Source organism: Crotalus tigris, unplaced genomic scaffold (genome assembly GCF_016545835.1).
Source record: "Crotalus tigris isolate CLP2741 ecotype Arizona unplaced genomic scaffold, ASM1654583v1 scf7180000020943.996319, whole genome shotgun sequence".
Taxonomy (NCBI): domain Eukaryota; kingdom Metazoa; phylum Chordata; class Lepidosauria; order Squamata; family Viperidae; genus Crotalus; species Crotalus tigris.
This window is the reverse complement of record NW_024098271.1, coordinates 467,822-486,258: the sequence shown is the minus strand read 5'-3', so window position 1 is coordinate 486,258 and position 18,437 is coordinate 467,822. Positions and strand designations below refer to the sequence as shown.

The window sequence follows — 18,437 nt, the reverse complement described above, 5'->3', positions numbered from 1 at the left end:
TTGAAGTTAATGAACTGAAACACTGGTGAAGTCTTATGCATCCAAATGTCTATAAAGTCCTGGTAATGCTTTGACAATCTGAGATTATTTATTGGAAGTTAAAGCTCAGCAATTATGAAAATATTTGTAGTAATCTTGTTTTATTTTTTCAGCATTACAATATTATGGCAGCCTCTACCCACATCTTCTCCTTTTGTTTTTCAATCTATATAGTGAGCCAGATCTACTTCTAGGCAACATATCAGAAACAAAAAAGTATGGCTGAAGTGAAAGGTTCTTTTCCCCAAAGTCTTTTGCTTACTAGAAATTTGTAAGTCTGATTTGTTTGTTTGGAAATCAGGGTTACCAAGTTCTCTGATTAAATATTGTTCCCTGGCAATTAGTTTACCTTCATCAACATAAGAGTTATATTACTATTGATTTGCATATTTCATCAAATTTGAAAAGTAATTAAAGTAAGCCAGTACCAGTTAAGAATTCTAATTCTCAGGCTGTCAAAGTGTAAATTTTGATTTTGATTATTTAAAATTTTACTCATGTTGTATAGTTACAATAAACTCAAACAGTACTGGTGCAAGTCAGTGTAAGAAATTACCTGTTATTCAGTTAGGCTTGATCTGTCTAGATCAGTGGTTCTCAACCTTTTTAATGCCACAACCCCCAACCGGTCGTACGTCGAGGACTACCCAACCGGTCGTAAGTCAAGGACTACCCAACTGGTTGTAAGTCGAGGACTTTCCCTGCCCGGGAGTGCCTTCCTTGATCTTTCAGTGGCTTTCAATTATTATGTTTTTCTGGATGGTTAGGAATGGAGAACATGGTTTTATGAGTTTCCTTTTTCCTCTGAGGCCAGTTCTGGTCAGTAGAGGGCAAATACTAGGTCCAGTTCCAATATCACTGTGTACAGCTCACCTCCCTCCCACTCCTAGTTAAAATCTAAATGGTGAAATCTACATGCTGGAGGCGCATATGATTGTCATGACCAGAAGGAACTTTAAATCCATCTTGAGCTCCAATTTCACCTGTTACTATATCAGGAAACTCCACTCACATCACTTAGTCATTTCCTGCTGGGTCTTTTGCAATTCATTTTACATTGCACTGCCTTTGAAGACCGCTTCAAAGCTGCAACTGGTACAGAATATAGCCATGTGAATATGTAACATCACTGCTTTATGAATTACATTAGCTTCTGGAGGCAAATCAAGGTGCTGGTTTTACCTATACAGCTATAAGTGGCACAGAGCCAGAGACATCCTGTCTCTGATCATTTCTATTCATCCCACTAGATCTGACAGAATGGCTCCAGGGTTCCTCTATTAAATAGCATCATTTAGCTGAACCCAGGATATGTGAAATGGGTAAAATGAATTGATGCAAGAAAAAAATGAGAAACTGAAGTAAACCAAACTGATGGGTTATCTTTACCTGTTACTGATCTTACTGATCTTAACTACAGCATGTGTAGTCTCTCTTCAAAGCACTCATTTACAATGACTGTTATAACTATTTAGCTTCATTCCAAGTGTGGAGTAGTGTGGCATGCTAAAATTTAATGTATCAAAACTCAAGAAAATTCAAATTGTAAATGAAATAGCAACATGCATTTAAGCACAGAGAGAAAAAGAAGAAAATCAGCCTGTGCTATTTGGGCACTCAGTTTAAAACTTTTTCAGGTTTAAAAAAGAAAAGGTGAGCCGAGGTGGCGCAGCAGTTAGAGTGCAGTACTGCAGGCCACTTTAGCTGACTGTGTTCAGCAGGTCAGTGGTTCAAATCTCACCGGCTCAAGGTTGACTCAGCCTTCCATCCTTCCGGGGTAGGTAAAATGAGGACCCAATATATATATACATTGCTTACTGGTGTACACCGCTTAGAGAGTGCTTGCACTTAAAGCGGTATATAAGTCTCATAAATAAATAAATAAATAAATAAATAATACAGATATACAATTATTCCTATCTGCTCAGCTGAGGAAGTAGTCAGCAGATGCCAAATTCACTTTATGCCATACATTGGGGATGAACGAGGTTTGCCCTCTTAACCCACCAGTGGATCTTTAAAATGAAGGCATTTTTGCAAAGTCCTCCCCAACAAATCTTTTTTTTTTTTTATTAAAGAGTTTTATAAATTTTACAAAAAATAAGAAACAATACAAAAACAAAAAACAACATATACAAATAAAAAACAAACATTACCCAACAAAACCCCCCTTCCCCCACCCCTACCCAAACCCCCCCTTCCCCCCCCCAGGACCTCCCAGAGCAGAATATAGGCTTAATTAAAGAAAAAGTTAAAAAAAATTATAAAAAAAAGAATATAAAATAGAAAATATATATATATATAAGTTAAAAATTATGAAAAAACTATATAATATTTTTATATCAAATTTAAATTGTATGAATTTTATCCATTTATCCCAAACAGCAAGAAATTTCTCTTGCGTTTGTCCCTTTAAGAAAGCCGAAATCTTTGCCATTTCCGCCAAATGAGACACTTTAAGAAACCATTCCTGCAATGTAGGCAAAGATTCCTTCTTCCAATATTGTCCTACTAACAGCCTCGCAGCTGTTATCAAGTTTAACATCAATATAACCTCCTTTGTGTCACAATCAGTAACTATACCTAACAAAAATAATTGTGGAGTAAATTTTACCCTCCTTTTAAAAATTCTCTGGATATTCCACCATATCTTAATCCAGAATGCTTTTATCTCTCTGCACGACCACCAAATATGATAATAAGTAGCATCCATACAACCACATCTCCAACATTTAGGTTGTAAGTCAGGGTACATAAAAGACATTTTTTGTGGATCAAGGTGCCATCTATAAAACATTTTATAAAAATTCTCCCTTAAGTTCTGTGCTTGTGTAAATTTGACATTTCTCACCCAAATAATTTCCCAGGTGTCCAATGGAACTGGCTCACCAAAATTCTGCGCCCATCTAATCATACAATCTTTAATTAGTTCCGTTTCTGAATCCAATTCAACTAAAACCCCATAGATCCTCTTAATGTGGGTTTGTCTTTGATCCTTCACTTGCTTAATAAGATTTTCATCTTCTCTGTAAAAACCCACCTTACAGTCCATCTTCCATCTATCTAATAATTGCCTATATTGGAACCAAGAATAAATAATATTTTCTTGTGCTAACTCTTCCCGTAATTTTAACTGCCAGTTTTGTCCATCCCATTTAAGTAACTGTCTATAGGACACCATATCCATTTTAACCCCTCTTTTTATTCCTTCTATTGCATGCCAAGGTACGGCCCATAATGGTACTTTAAAATCACTTTTGTAATATTTTCTCCAAACCCTAAGTAAAGAAATTCTTAAGATATGAGATTTAAAAGCCCAATCCATTTTTTTATTAAATATTAAATAGGCATGCCACCCAAAAAGTAAATTCCATCCCTCTAAGTGAAGTATATCAGAATTTGTCAAATTTACCCAGTCACTAACTAATGTTAAAACCACCGCATCATAATATAATTTCAAATTCGGCACCTTGAGTCCTCCCCTCTCACGGAAATCTTGCATAATTTTAAATTTAACCCTTGGCTTTTTCCCTGCCCAAATAAATTTATTAAGGCCTTTCTGCCACTCAGTTAAATTGATCTCATTCTTCAAAATCGGTATCATTTGGAACAAAAAGAGAAACTTGGGTAGAATATTCATTTTTATCACTGCAATTCTTCCCATGAGGGATAATTGCAACTTTTCCCAATTCTTCAAGTCTCTCTGTACCCTAACCCACAACCTTTCATAATTATTTTTAAATAATTTTGCATTAGAAACAGATAGCATCACCCCCAAATATTTTACCTTATTAACAATTTCAAAACCCGTCAAGTTAACCAAAGTCTGCTTCTCCCGACTAGTCATATTTTTAGGTAAAATTTTTGTCTTATTAACATTAATCTTAAAACCCGAAACCAAACCATAATTATGAATCAGCTGTAATAATTTTACTACAGAATAAGTAGGTTGCGACAAAGTGATAACCAAGTCATCCGCAAAAGCTCTTAACTTATACTCTTTTTTATTAACTTCTATTCCTTTAATTTCCTGCGACTCTCGAATTTTGATCAACAGTATTTCCAGTGTTAAGACAAACAGCAACGGTGATAATGGGCAACCCTGTCTAGTACCTTTCTCTATTGTAAAAACCTCTGACAAACCTCCATTAACGATAAGTTGTGCCGTTTGTTTTTGATATATTACCATAAGAGCTTGCAATATCTTTTCACCAAAATTCATCTCTTCCATTACTCTTAATATAAAATGCCAATTCAATTGATCAAAAGCTTTTTCAGCATCTAAAAATATCAGCCCTGCAGGAACTTGGTTGTTTTTATCTAAATATTCTAATAAATTAATAATTTGTCTGACATTATTTTTCATGTACCTTCCAGTTATGAACCCAGATTGATCTTTATGCACAAGGTGGTGCACAACCCTCATAAGCCTATTTACTAAGATTTTTACAAATATCTTGTAATCCACATTTAAAAGAGATATAGGCCTATAATTCTTAGGTAAAGTAAGATCTTGATCTTCCTTTGGAATCAATGATATAAAAGCAGTACGCCATGAGGGAGGAATCTCTTGACCCTGTAAAATGCCATTAAAAAGATCACCTAATGGTTGAGTCATCTCCTCCAATAAGGCTTTATAATAAACAGCTGTTAACCCATCCGTACCCGGTGCTTTCCCTGGTTTCAATTGTTGAATTGCTAGCGAAATTTCCTCCTTAGTAATTAAACCATTAACTTCATGTTTCTGATCCTCTGTCAATTTAGGGAAACTAACCTCACTTAAATATTTATTTATCTCTAAAATTTGCACATTAGTAGATTTATATAATTTTTGATAATAATCCAAAAAAGATTTCTTAATCAATTCCTTCTGAGAAACTAATTTACCCTTGTAATTTATTTTATCTATTGTTCTCTGTCTCTGTTTCTTTCTCAACTGATAAGCCAACCATCTCCCTGGCTTGTTAGCATTACAAAATGTGTTTTGTTTCATAAACAATAAATTGGTTGCAGCTTGATCTGCTAACAACATATTAAATTGTGTTCTTAACAACTTTAAAGATTCTTTAATACTTTCATCAGAAGGATTTAAAATCAAAGACTTTTCTTTTAATTTAATTTCATCTTCCAATTCTTTACGTTTCTGAATCTGTTTTTGCTTATGACAGTTATTCATTTTTATCAAAATCCCACGCATAAATGCTTTCCCTGCATCCCATACCATTGACATTGAAGTCCCCTTATACATATTCAAAACAAAGTAATCCTTTAAACACTCCTTTAGTTTCTGAACATTTTTTTCTTGTCTAAATAAATTCTCATTCACCCTCCAGGATCTTCTCTCCTCTTTTTCTTGAGTCAACTCCATCCAAACTGGACTATGATCCGTCAAAGACCTAGGGAAAATCTTGACATTCTTTACTCTATTATATAAGTCCGTTGTAATCAAGAAGAAGTCAATTCTTGAGAAGGATTGGTGTCTATCTGAAAAGAAGGTAAAGTCTTTCTCCTCTTGATTACATTCCCGCCAATAGTCCCGTAATTCCCAGTCCTCTTTCATATCAAAAAAGGCTTTAGGTAATTTTGCCTGCTTAAAAAGAGGAGAAGAGCCTTTTTTGTCCCTTTGTACGTCTAAAACACCATTCCAATCCCCCATTAATACCACGGATCTGTAGTCCAGCAGATTTATTTTTTCATGTAAAAGTCTATAAAATTGTTCCTGTTGCTGATTTGGTGCATATAGTCCCACTATAAGTACTTTCTTACCATATAAGCCCAATTCAACCATCACATATCTCCCTTGGGGGTCAGACTCCACCAGACAAACTGGTAGATTTTGCTTGACATAAATAACAACTCCCCCCTTCTTCCCGGGAGCAGAAGATACGAAGTGAGATCCCAGACGGGCATTAACTAAATATTTCTGATCCTTAAGTAAAATATGAGTTTCCTGTAAGCAAATAACATCATTATTACGTTGCTTCAAATAATAAAAGATTTTTTTCCTTTTCTGAGGAGAATTCAATCCATTAACATTCCAGGTCAAAAACTTTGCCATCTCCCTTGGCCCGCAGCCTGGAGAAGACACCTTGGAGATCTGAAATTGCAACATGTGTTGCATGACTCTTGGGTCTTGCTCCTCCCACCGGCGGTGATACATTTCCAGGAGAAATCTCTTTGGCCTCTTTCTTACGTTGCTCCTTCTCTTTACGTTTATAAGCTGCACGAGTCATTCTCTGCTCTTTAACCTCCGTCTGGCGTTGCCATTCAGCTTGCAGCATCCCAGCAGAAACCGAACTTAATGCCTCAGACTGCTGCTCCACCTCTTTGCCACTCAGGGATTTCTGAACAGGTAAAATTGAGCCTGCACCTAGGACTAAAGTATAGAATTCTCTAGCTTTATCAACCGTATTCAATCTATAACGTGTCCCCGAATGGCTCAGAACAATACCCATCGGGATTTCCCATCTAAATGGCATCGATCTAGCTTTAAGCTCATTAGCTAAGAAAGCAAAATCTTTCCTGCTTCTTAAAATTTTTGATGGGATTTCCTTTAGTATAATGACATCTTGGGCAGCTATCTGAAATCTTTTATTATAAAAGGCTTGTATGATCTCATTACGCAGAGACTTCTTCGTAAAATAAATCACCACATCTCTAGGCAAATTCTTCTGCTTAGCAATCCAAGAGTTAAGCCTGTACACTTTTTCAACTTCTCTGCGTAATTCTTCTTTGTCCATGTCCAAAACCACAGCCAAATCAGTAAGGACCACCTCCATCAGATCTTGATTCATATCTTCCTTGAGGCCTCTAATCCTCAAAGCATATTCCATCTGCCTGTACTGAAACATCAGAATATCTTCTTGTGAAGTCTCCACCTTCCTTTCCACATCTTGAATTTTATCATCAAAGGAATCAACTTTATCTTCAACTTCCTCAAGTCTTGCATTCAGCTTAACCATCACTGTAGCCAAACCTGAGACTGCTGCAAGTATATCTTGTCGCAAAATATTATTGTTCTTTTCCAATTGATCCTTCATCCCACTTATCTCTTCTTTGAAGTCAGATTTAATTTCTGATTTAAGCTGTGTAGAAAGTTGCTTCATTTCCTCTCTCATTTGAGCTACAGCCTCTCCCATTATACCTCTAGCCTCTTGTGCTGAAAGTCCAGGCAAAGGAGGGGAGGGTGGTGGCTGTGCCGGTGGTGCATGTTTAAGTTGTTGTTGTGGTTGTGCAGTAGAAGTTATAGGAGAGGAAATCACCTTGGATGTTGTAGAAGGCGGCTGTCTCTTTGAAGCCATTTTAAATAACACAGTTCTCACTTCCCTTTCCCCCCCCCCAAAAAAATGAGGGGGAAAGAGAGAAAAATTTTACTTTTAAAAGAGGCAGCAAAAACACTATAATCCTTGAAAATCCAGAGGAAAAAAACCAAAAAGAAAAAGAAAATCAAAAAAGAGGATTCAATACCAAAAGCAAAAGTAAAGTCCAGTCCTTAACAGGAGAAAGTGAAACAGGAGAAAGTGAAACAAAAGACAAGGAAAAAAAACTCCGTCACTTTCAAAACTCCATCTTAATTCCTTCTCCACAGTAATAAAAAAAAAAGGAGAAATAGTCAGAACTAAATAAAAAAAAATAAACACCTAAATTATATTAAAAAAAATCCTTTAAACTGCTCTGTCCGTTTTTTAGGAATTACTCACCAACTCTCTATAAGCACGGAGATAGAAGCGGCAGTTTCTTTTGCTTCCTAGGAAGCAAAAACAGCTGGGAGGCGGAGACAGCAAGAGCTCCGAGGGAACACTCCTTTCACCCCCTCTAGGATTAAATCCAGAGAGGATTCAGGGGTTCTACCTCTACTCTTGCACTCTCTGTCCCTTCCCTTTGCCCGGGAAGGGAGTTCCGAGCCGCGGACCAGCTGATGCGCGCTGTGCTCCGCGGCTCTGACACTTTCCCAGCTGGACGGCTAAAAAATAGCCGCCATCGCTGTCGCTCCGTACCAGAAGTCCTCCTCCCCAGCAAATCTTAATAGTTGTACTATTACCACTAATTATTTTAGACTATAAATACATAATGAAAGAGATCAAATAATTTAAACAGAAGCTATGTATATAACATCTTTCATAACTAACTGTATAAAATACCTGAAGTATTTATTTGAAGAACAGAATTAAGCCACAGAGATTTAATTAAAGACAAACTGCATTTATTTTTATATCCATGAATATAATATAAGCATACTGAAGACATGAAGTCCAAGATGATAGGAGATAATGCTGAAACTTGAGGGAAGTAAAGCAAAAAAACAACACTTCAGTGGAAAGAGAGGGAATGAGACTATAAGGATTGTGAATTATACTAACATGGACAGCCTTTATACTGGTTTTCAGATTTCCAAAGAATATTGAGAATTTGATTTGTTTTTCCTAATTTGCAATTTTACATCAAAGTCAGGAAAATTATTAGGATTTCAGTTTCAGATTTCAACAACAAATTGGATAATCTCTATTAAAAGAAAGGCACCTTACTTTCAATATCTGTTAGATTGTACAGTGTCTGGAAATCTGCTATTTGCTCTCCAAGTACATTGGTCTACAACTCCCATTTGCTTTAGCCCAATATATAGGAGCCACTGAGTTGTGGAAGGCTGGAATACTCTGCTGCACCAAATGAAGTGAAAGTTTGCAAAGGAAGTTTACTCTTTTTTATCCCCAGTTCACATCTCCAATGTTCAAAATGCCATCATTTAACAATACTAATAGAAAAACCCAGATAATCCTTGACTTATGACAACAGAGCCCTACATTTCTGTTGCCAAGCAAGACAATCCCATTGTATGACCTTTCTTGCCACAGTTGTTAAGTGAAACACTGCAGCTGTTAAGTTAGTAACAAGGTTTTAAGCTTCCCAATTGACTTTGCTCAATGGCGGGAACAACCGGTTCTCTGTGTGGATGCTGCTTCCAGAAGTCCATTCTGGGTCCGGGCAACAAAAAAATAGCTACCAGTTCTGCCAAAGTGGTGCAAACCAGCTGAATCCCACCACTGACTTTGCTTGTCAGAAGGTCGCAAAAGGTGATCACGTGACCCTGGGACACTGCAAACTTCATAAATAGGAATCAGTTGCCAAGCGTCTGAATTTTGATCATATGAGCATGGGGATGATGCAAAGGTTGAAAGTGTAAAAAATAATCATGTCATTTTTTTCAGTGCTTCTGTAACTTCAAATCATCACTAAATGAACTATTGTAAGGATTACTCTATTCCAAAATGGCCAGTTGTGCAATTTCCCTCAGATCTAATAATCATCTTGATGTAAACTGCATTTGTGATATTTGAAAGTACATTCTAAATCCAATATTTAACAGTAAAATACATACCCCAGTTAATGCAATTGGATTGCACAGCTTCTTCTTGTTATTGATTTTAAAAGCATTTTGTGTGTTCTTCACTAACTATAAGCTGTATGACTATGCAAAGTTTTAATCTGCAACAATATAAATAATACCGAATAGGCAACTTGTCCTCCACCATAGTTCTATTGATGTAATCAGTTTCCTGCCATATTTCAGCTCAAGCAATCTATGAGAGGAATATCTCATTCTTTTTTCTAGAAGAAGAATGCATGTATATAGCTGTGTGATTGACATTATTAACCTTTTAAAATCTGTAAGCAATCTCAGCAGCTATTTTAACACATTGTAAAAGAATGGTTGCATTTCCTTTAGGCCTGTCAAATATAAAAATTTAAGTGCTCTGTACATGCAACCCACCCTGATAGAAAATATATAACTTAAAATAAATCCTACTAGCTATTCAGAAACATTTTTCCCTCAAAATCCATCTATTGGTCAGTCACATGAGATATTTTCCATGGTTACTATATATTTCACATTTTGATTACGAATTAGATTTACCCAAAGAGCTATTGGAAAAGTTACAGAAAACTTGTTATCTGATGCAATGTGCAATATTTTTAATAATAACATTCTTTAACTGCATAATGAAATAGAATGCACATCAAATTAATGTCAAATTACAATTTACATGATAACAAACATAAACTTTAATTACTCAAAAAGCATTACATTTAGACAAAGTATTAATGCGTTGGGGCAAAACTAAAGAAACACTTTGACAGAAAATGAAAATCAACTATTTCAAATATATAATTTTATTCTTTCTGACAACTGAAGAACATTTTATTAAAAAGACTACTTATGCAAATAATCATTTATAGATTTAAAGTGTACATTTTCAGTCTTTCCCCACCACCTTCATAATATATCATATGGTATATTTTAGACATTACATTTTGAATATAAAAAACTTCAGCAAGGCTTAAATGTTTACCAGTGACAACAATATTCCTCCCACACCTCTGCAGATCTGTATGTGTCACAGAGTATAAATATGGGAATGCTTCTTAATAGAGATTAATTACAAAAGGACAGATTGCAAACAAGATCCAGCTTCAAGCTCCATTCCTACTCTGAAATATCTAAAGATGTTTTTCTGTCTTTTGTTTTAGAGTTCATAGATGATAAAGTGGCTTTCCAGTATGCAGAGTACATTACATGACCAAAGCTTCTTCTCACCTTATTAGATTTCATGTTGGATGTAAAAGATTCTTCCTCTTAGATCAAGACAACTAAACATATTGACTTTTAGAATATGCACTCTCAGCTCTTCTTTGAACATTTCGGCTGCAGTAGGTAGTCGGTTGTGAGGGCAATGAGTATCGGTACCTTCGGGTTTTTTCATTGCAATGGCAGAAACAACATAAAATTGCCCCTCCAGCCACAAGACAGAAAGCTGAAGCCCAGCCTATGTAAAGAGCTTCTCCAAGTTCTCGCTTCTGAGCTACTGTGACAATGGGATTGTAGAAGTCTCGGATAATGTTATGGGCAACAAAGCACACCGGGATGAGCACCACGATGCCAGTCAGGATGAAGACGATGCCACCTGCAAGCAGAATATAGCCTTTGATGCGGTCATCATTTCCTGTGCACTGGGTACACTTCATGCCAAGAACAGCCACTGCAAAAGCGATGAATGCCAGAGCTGAGGCTGCACACATCAAGCCTCTTGAAGCCTGCAGATCTGGTGAGAGAGCCAGGAGGGAGTCATAGACCTTGCACTGCATCCTGATGGACGCTTGCCTTATGCAATTCATCCAGAGGCCTTCCCAAATTGTCTCAAAGACCACCACGTTGTTTTCAATGAAAGCCGTCACTCGCCACTGGGGCATGCCGGTGATGGCAAAGGTCCCAACAGTGCCAATGCCTCCAAGGATCAGTCCTACAATCTGCAACGCAGTAGCTGCTGCCATTTCCTCATCCCAAGTCAGTGGAATGTGTTCCAGAGACGCTGAGTTTTAGATGAATCTTCTTTTACTTTACTGAGTCAGATCTTGTGTTGAAAAAATAACTTTTCAAAACATTTCATGCTCAGGTACAAAAACTCTGTTAACTCAAACCCATTTCAGTCTGATCCGCACTGATTAGGGGTTGGCTGTCCCTTTGCTGTTTTGAGCATACCACTGCCCTTATCGATTGGATAAACTTATCTGTCAGGTTTTACAACTTTCAAAGCCAGTGAAAGGTTACAAATAACAAGGCTTGCAAAGTTCACAAAAATCCTCTTAAGACACACCTAAACCTTTGAAGAAAATACTTTTTCCCTTAAACTTTCTTCTCTTTTTATCATGAGATTATGTTATAAAACTAGAGTGTGATAATATACCAATTCATTTTTTTAACAAAAATCCCTCCAATTAGAAACCAAAAATATTATTGGAGTGTTCTAACATAGCATTGACATTTTTATAATCTTAGAGTTAGACTTCAGATGGAAAATATACGGTAAGTTAGCTTTTATTTTCCTGTATTGACCAGTGAAACAAAAGTTTTAAATACTGCAACTACCATAGTGGTTAAATATGAATCCAAGGCAAATTAACCCTGAATGGAAAACAATATGTCAGTGACTGGATTTGTAAAATGTCATATGAAAAATTAAAGCAAAGATTTGCAAAACCTCATTACAGGTAGTCTTCAGGATATGAAAGCAACTGGGCCTGGACCTCTATTGCTAAGTAATACAACTGTAAAGCACAAAGTCATGTGACTGCATCACTTAGCAATGACAATCGTGACAGACCTGGTTGCCATCATAACCACCAGGACCACAAGTGAGGACCCCACATGACCATGACGTGAGAAGCGGCAGGAATGCCAGACAAGCAGTCAGCAGGCTAGAACTGCAGGTGAGAACCACAGGCAGGTGCTGCAGCAGGCAGGTGTCATGTGCAGGTTCTACAAAGCATAGACAGATTGGTGGCATGGGCAGTGTTATGCAGTAAAGGCAGTTACATGGATAATACTGGGTGATGCTATAGAGCAGAGATCCCCAACCTTTTGGGCACCAGGGACCAGTTCCGTGGGCAGAGGTTTTTCTGTAGACCAGAGAGAGTGTGGTTTTGTGTCCTCCTCCTTCTCCTCCTCCTCCTCCTCCTCCTCCTCCTCCTCCTCCTCCGCACTGACCAACTACAGCTGCATGCTTTCCTCTAAGCCAGTGGTTCTCAGCCTGTGGGTCGGGACCCCATTTGGGGTCGAACCACCATTTCACGGGGGTCGCCAAACAAGGCTGTCCGCCATTTTTTCCCCTTTTCTTTGGCCACGCCCCTGGCACCCGGTGATGTATAAGTGGTTGGGGGTCACCACAACATGGGGAACTGTATTATGGGGTCACGGCATTAGAAAGGTTGAGAACCACTGTTCTAAGCAAACAACCAAATTCAGAGAGCACCTGATCAGGCACTGTTTTTTATTTCGTAAGTGCCCTAATCTTGAGAGCACTGACATGCATGTTGCAGCTGAAATAGCGAAACTTGTCCAGTATTTAACAATAATTATTTTTAAAAAATTGCTCATCCCAATTAAAACCAGAAGCTCATTTCACAGTGGTTGGCTTTCTAAGATCTTGTGAAAATAATAATTCCCTATGGAGTGAATCATTTACATCTCTCCCAGTCTCTCCCAGGCCAAGGGCCCATAGCTTTTAAACCTGACACTACCTTGCTCAGACTGTAGAAGCCAAGAAGCTCAAAGAAATTAATTCTTTTTAACTTCGAAATCCTAAAAATGTCATATTTTCTGAAAAGTCTATTTATAGCTTCTAGTTCAGCCTCCTCAATTAGATGCACTGAATTCCAGCAGCCATTGGTTCTAAGAGTTTGGGGCAGTGATGATATAGAAACTCAGTCAAGTTTTAATGACTGAGGCAAATGAACAGGTAGTCCTCAGACTTATGACCCACAATTGAGACCAGAAATTCCGTTGCTACTCAAGTTAAGTAAGTCGCATTGAATTTTACGACTGTTTTTGCCATGGAGGTTAAGCAAATCAGTACACGTTCAGTGAATCATGCAGTGATACATTGATTATGTAAGCTGACTAGAACAGAGGTCCCCAATCTTTTGGGTACCAGGGACCAGTTCCGTGGAGAAAGGTTTTTCCATGGACCGGAGGGTATGTGGTTTTGTGTACTGTCTGCATCTCGCAGTTGGGGCTTTGCTTGTTTGTGTGGACCGGTTGCTGGCATGCTGCGGCCCGGTACTGGTCCACAGACCGGGAGTTGGGGACCCCTGCTATACAGTACAGTTAGTGTGCAAGTAGCATGGCAGGTGCACAGGTGATGTGGCAGGCACTATGGAGTGTGGGAAGATGTGTAGGTGCCACAGGCAGGTGCTATGGAGTGTGGGCAGGTAAGTGGGTACTACTGGCAGGTGCAATGGAGCATGTGTGAGTATGTCGGTGGCCAAGGACAAGTGGAGGAGTACCACAGTCAAGCACTATGGCATCTGGACAGCATTGTGGATGCTGCAGACAAGCAAGAGAAAAAATGGTGGGAGTGATTTGTGACCTCATGCCAGCTTTCCTATTGGCTTTTCTAATGGGAAGCCAGCAGAGAAGTCACAAATGCCAATCACCTGACTGCGGGACATCGCAACCACCATAATTGTGAGTTGGTGGCCAAGTGCCCAAATTCCATGATTACAGAAACAATGTGATAGTCACAACTTCACAGACCGGTCATAATTCCTCTTTGTTCGATACCATCATAACTTTGAACGGTTGCAGAGTGATAGTTCATATTCCAAGAACTGCGTGTAGTAGCATTTCACAATTAGTAAATAAACGAATAGACTAACTGTATTATATGAGTTTATTAATTTAAAAATCTGAACATTCATCATGACTGAAATTCTGTGATGTCTAATTAAATTAGTAATTCTAGCTACAGTTGGTTCCACTCTTAAATCTGTTGCTTCCTTTCTCTGGTTTCTTCCCTAATATATTGACTCATTATCAAGTCAATGCATGTAAATCTGAAAATATTGTATCTGGAATTTCTCTGTTATCACTCCCTCCTGGCTGAAATCAATTTTCTATTCCCCAAACAGCTCTCCTCTTTTCTAAATCTGTCCTAAATAAGATAAAGCACTAAAATGTAGCTCCGTTTAAAATGTTCAAGTCTGTATGTATGTGACACAGATATATTCTTATTATTCTACACGTAAATTACTTAGTAGTTAATTAAATTGAATATTGTTCATGGTACATGTGTGTGTATTTAAAATTCTGCAGTATAGAGCAACATTGATAAGCTATCATATGCTTAAATGATATTGAAAATATATTTCTTTCACCAAGAATTTAAATACCTTCTGCTTCAAGAATGATGCACAACCAGTTTTCATTAGTCCTACTCATTCCATGTTCTATAGGAAAGTCACTCAATCTGTGATTAGAAATCACACATTCAAATTTTATTAAATAAATAATTAAATGCTTGGTATGGAAAGCTCATACTTCCACATATCTAAACTAAGTCTCTCCTCTACAGCTGCCTTCTCCATAAAATCGTACTCTCTTTCAGGTAAGAAACTAATGCAGGTAGTTCCCGACTTACAGCAGTTCATTAAGTGACCATTCAAAGTTACAACGGCATTGAAAAAAGTGACTTATGACCATTTCCATACTCATGATCGTTGCAGCGTCCCCCAGGGTCACTTGATCAACATTCAGACCTTTGGCAACTGACTCATGTTTACGATGGTTGCATGTTTTGGGATCATGTGAACCCCCTTTTGTAAGCTTCTGACAAGCAAAGTCAATAGAGAAGCCAGATTCACTTTACAACCAAGTTACTAACAATGACTCACTATGATTGTGTTGTGATTCATTTGACAACTGTGGCAAGAAAGGCCATAAAATGAGGCAAATTCACTTAACAAATGTCTCACTTAGCAACAGAAATTATGGGCTCAGTTGTTGTAAGTCGAGGACTACCTGCAGTAGGAAATGCTGATCGGGGGCGGCTGGTTGAAGCCCCTCCCCCACACAGCTCATTAAAGACACTTTTATTGAGATGCAGCCAGGGAGAGAAAGCTGAACTCCCTTCTTTTGAAGTATTGCTTTCCCTGTGTCAAGCATTTAATTTTTAAAAAGCAGTTCAGTGGCTTTCAATTAAATAATTAATGTCACACTCAAGAAGTAAGCAAAAAAATATTAAAATGATCATCAAATGCTTCTTCAGGTGTACATTGTCTGTGATTCAAGGAATTGTAACTAATGCTGAAAAGTGCTTGTCGTCGTCCTCCTCCTCCTCCTCCTCCTCCTCCTCTCGTACTTCAATGTACAATTAATATATGAGGCAATGGCTACTTAATACAAATTGTTCCATGGAGAGATGAAGAGGAACATTATGCTTGAACCAATGTTATACCATGATATTTGGCTGCTTGAAGCAGAAAACAAAATGGTTGAATATCTTTCTTTTTGTTTTCTTGTTGAGCACCATGAGTTTCCAGAGATAGTCTATCAGGTAGCTGCATAATGACAGTGAACAGAATTCAAATCTGTAAGTAGGACCACAATCTCAAATAAGCGGGTTCTATATTTTCTTTCTCTCTCTCCTTCCGGTATGCTAAACTGCTGGAAAGCAACAGGCGTTCACAGATTTGTATTAATACTTTACAGAAGTGTTTTGAAAGCAGGCCAAGACCTTTGTGTTTGAGTCCAGTTTTAAAATGTATCCTACAGTATTCCCACATCAAGTCAGGTTTTTGTCCCTCCCTCATTCCACTAATGACGATGGCCCAGACCCAGCATTTCATCATACTACAGGCCTGGCTGGGCTGTACCTTGCCTGGCCTAAGTTCAAATAACTCTATACTTGCTTGTTTAAGTTTTTTTTTTAACCTCGCATGAAATCATGGTTGATAGCTAGTAATTCCCCAGCTCCACCCCCAAAAAAGAAAAGAAATACTAGGTGAATCACATATAATGGCAGCTAGTTTAGATAATACAATAAAAAGAGATAACATCTACATGCCAAAGGCAAGTCATAATTGTGCTACTTTCACACAAGTGTTCAGATTTTTTTTTTTTTTTTAGTTCACATGGATGTCAGCTGAGTCCTCAGCCCAACACTTTTTCAGACAGCAAAACATTAAAGGTATTGGAGCTATTATGAGGCAAGAAACATGTGGTATTATAACATCATGCAAGAATATATCAACAAGGTATATTACTAAACTCTAGAAAAAGTATCATATTCATGGGAGAAAAGTATACAGCTTATGAAAATGTTGCTATTCTTGGGGAACTGCTGGGTCAATGAGGAGGCAGGCTATCTGCTGTATTATCTGTCAGGGAGAAAAAAGACCAGAAGCAGTGGACCAGAACAGGAATCACCACAGTGAGAAGCCATAGATATTATCACATAGATAATATCACTAGATATTATCAAACTTGTGGAATTCATTCCCTCTGTCAGCCAAAGCAAAAATGACCACAGATACACAGAACCCCATTGCTGGATGGAAGGAAATGGTCTCGCAGCAGGCCAGGGATACAAGTGCAGCCACCCTTTAGCTTGGCCAGCCCAGACCTAGAGCTGTTCCTCCCATCATAAAGCCACAGTAAATAAGACAGGCCATAGACTCAGCTGCAAGAATATTGGGCTATACAAGTGGAACAGGCTGTAATTTTGAGATTCCTGCTCTATACAATATCTAAATCTTGCTCAACTCCTGTTGCCTTCAGTGTCACATCTTCAAATCTGGTGCTTCTGGATGAATCTCCAAGCTAATAATATCAAGATTCATTTCATTAACAGGGAAACAGAAAAAAATTAATCTTTATTTACAGCTTGGTTTAAAAAAACATTCAAACCAGAACCACCATGCTAATTTTATCAAGAATGTGCTATTTTGTTTTCAAAGATGTTTTCCCATGTCAGGCAGGACATATTCATTTATGATACATCAGAATGAAGCTTCCCATGATGCTAAATAATTCATGTGGAGAATCATTGTGCTGGATGTTTATTTGTTTAGGAAATAAGTAAGCTAGCAAAGGAAGCACTTATGGATGAGAATATTATATGATTAGTTTTCTGAAGCTTAAGTTGATAAATATGAATGACCAGCCTTATATTGACAGGAAGTTGGTTGTAATGACTCACTTGATCTTTCTCATCCAGAGGCAATAGTGTTTTTATAAAATGACACTGCTACTGTTTGCTATTGCAAAACACAAATGGATAATAAAAACTATATTGACCAAGATCTGACCAAGATCTGTTTGCCAGGATGTGCAAATTGTTGTGCTCAGAGAGTTGTCATCAATAACAAAATGGGCTGAAGTATCAAATTAGGAAATCCAGCATGGCAATAACGTCAAATGAGAACCTCAGCACATTCATAGCATGTGAAAGTTTCCACTGTCTTCTGTTCAGAGAGCCTGATATGGCAAATACATTTTAAATTCAAACTACAGTATTTTTGTGGATTCATAGATTCCAAACACACAACCGTTATTAAAGGCTGTGGAGAGCTTTAACATTGGAAAAAGGAAAAGAAAGCCTTTATATCTGATTCACTAATGATCAAAGATTTACTCAGTGTGAATGATAATTTTTGTCTGGGGTATAATTCGATTCAGGTTAATTTTATTGTTTATTGGTGTAGTAGTTCTATATCTTCTGTCTTCTTTGGAGTTTCCCACCTTGCTCAAAGGTTAACTCATCTCAACAGGTGGTATCTATCCCATAATAAAGTAGTTGGTGAACATCAAGAGAGAGCAACAACCCATACATGCTGCATGTGGGTTTCAAGAATAGCAATAGCACTTAGACTTGCATACCACTTCATAGTGCATCACAGGACTCTCTAAGCAGTTTACAGTGTTAGCGTATTGCCCCCAGCAATCTGGGTTCTTATTTTACCTGCCTCAGAAGGATGGAAAGCTGTGTCAACCTTGAGCTGATCAGGATCAAATTCCTGGTAGTGAGCAGAGTCAACCTGCAATACTGTATTTTAACCATTGCACC

General features: G+C 37.7%; 1 protein-coding gene across 1 annotated transcript; it reads right to left on the bottom strand.

The window, feature by feature from the left end:
- Nucleotides 1-9,119: 9,119 nt before the first annotated feature.
- Nucleotides 9,120-11,544, bottom strand: CLDN8 (claudin 8). Its single transcript, XM_039368871.1, has one exon. The coding sequence runs from the start codon at nt 11,365-11,367 to the stop codon at nt 10,687-10,689; it is 681 nt and encodes a 226-aa protein (XP_039224805.1). The 5' UTR covers nt 11,368-11,544; the 3' UTR covers nt 9,120-10,686.
- Between the last annotated feature and the right edge of the window lie 6,893 nt (nt 11,545-18,437).

Coding starts and splice junctions, on each gene's coding strand:
- CLDN8 (XM_039368871.1), bottom strand. CDS start 11,367: ATGGCAGCAGCTACTGCGTTGCAGATTGTAGGACTGATCCTTGGAGGC.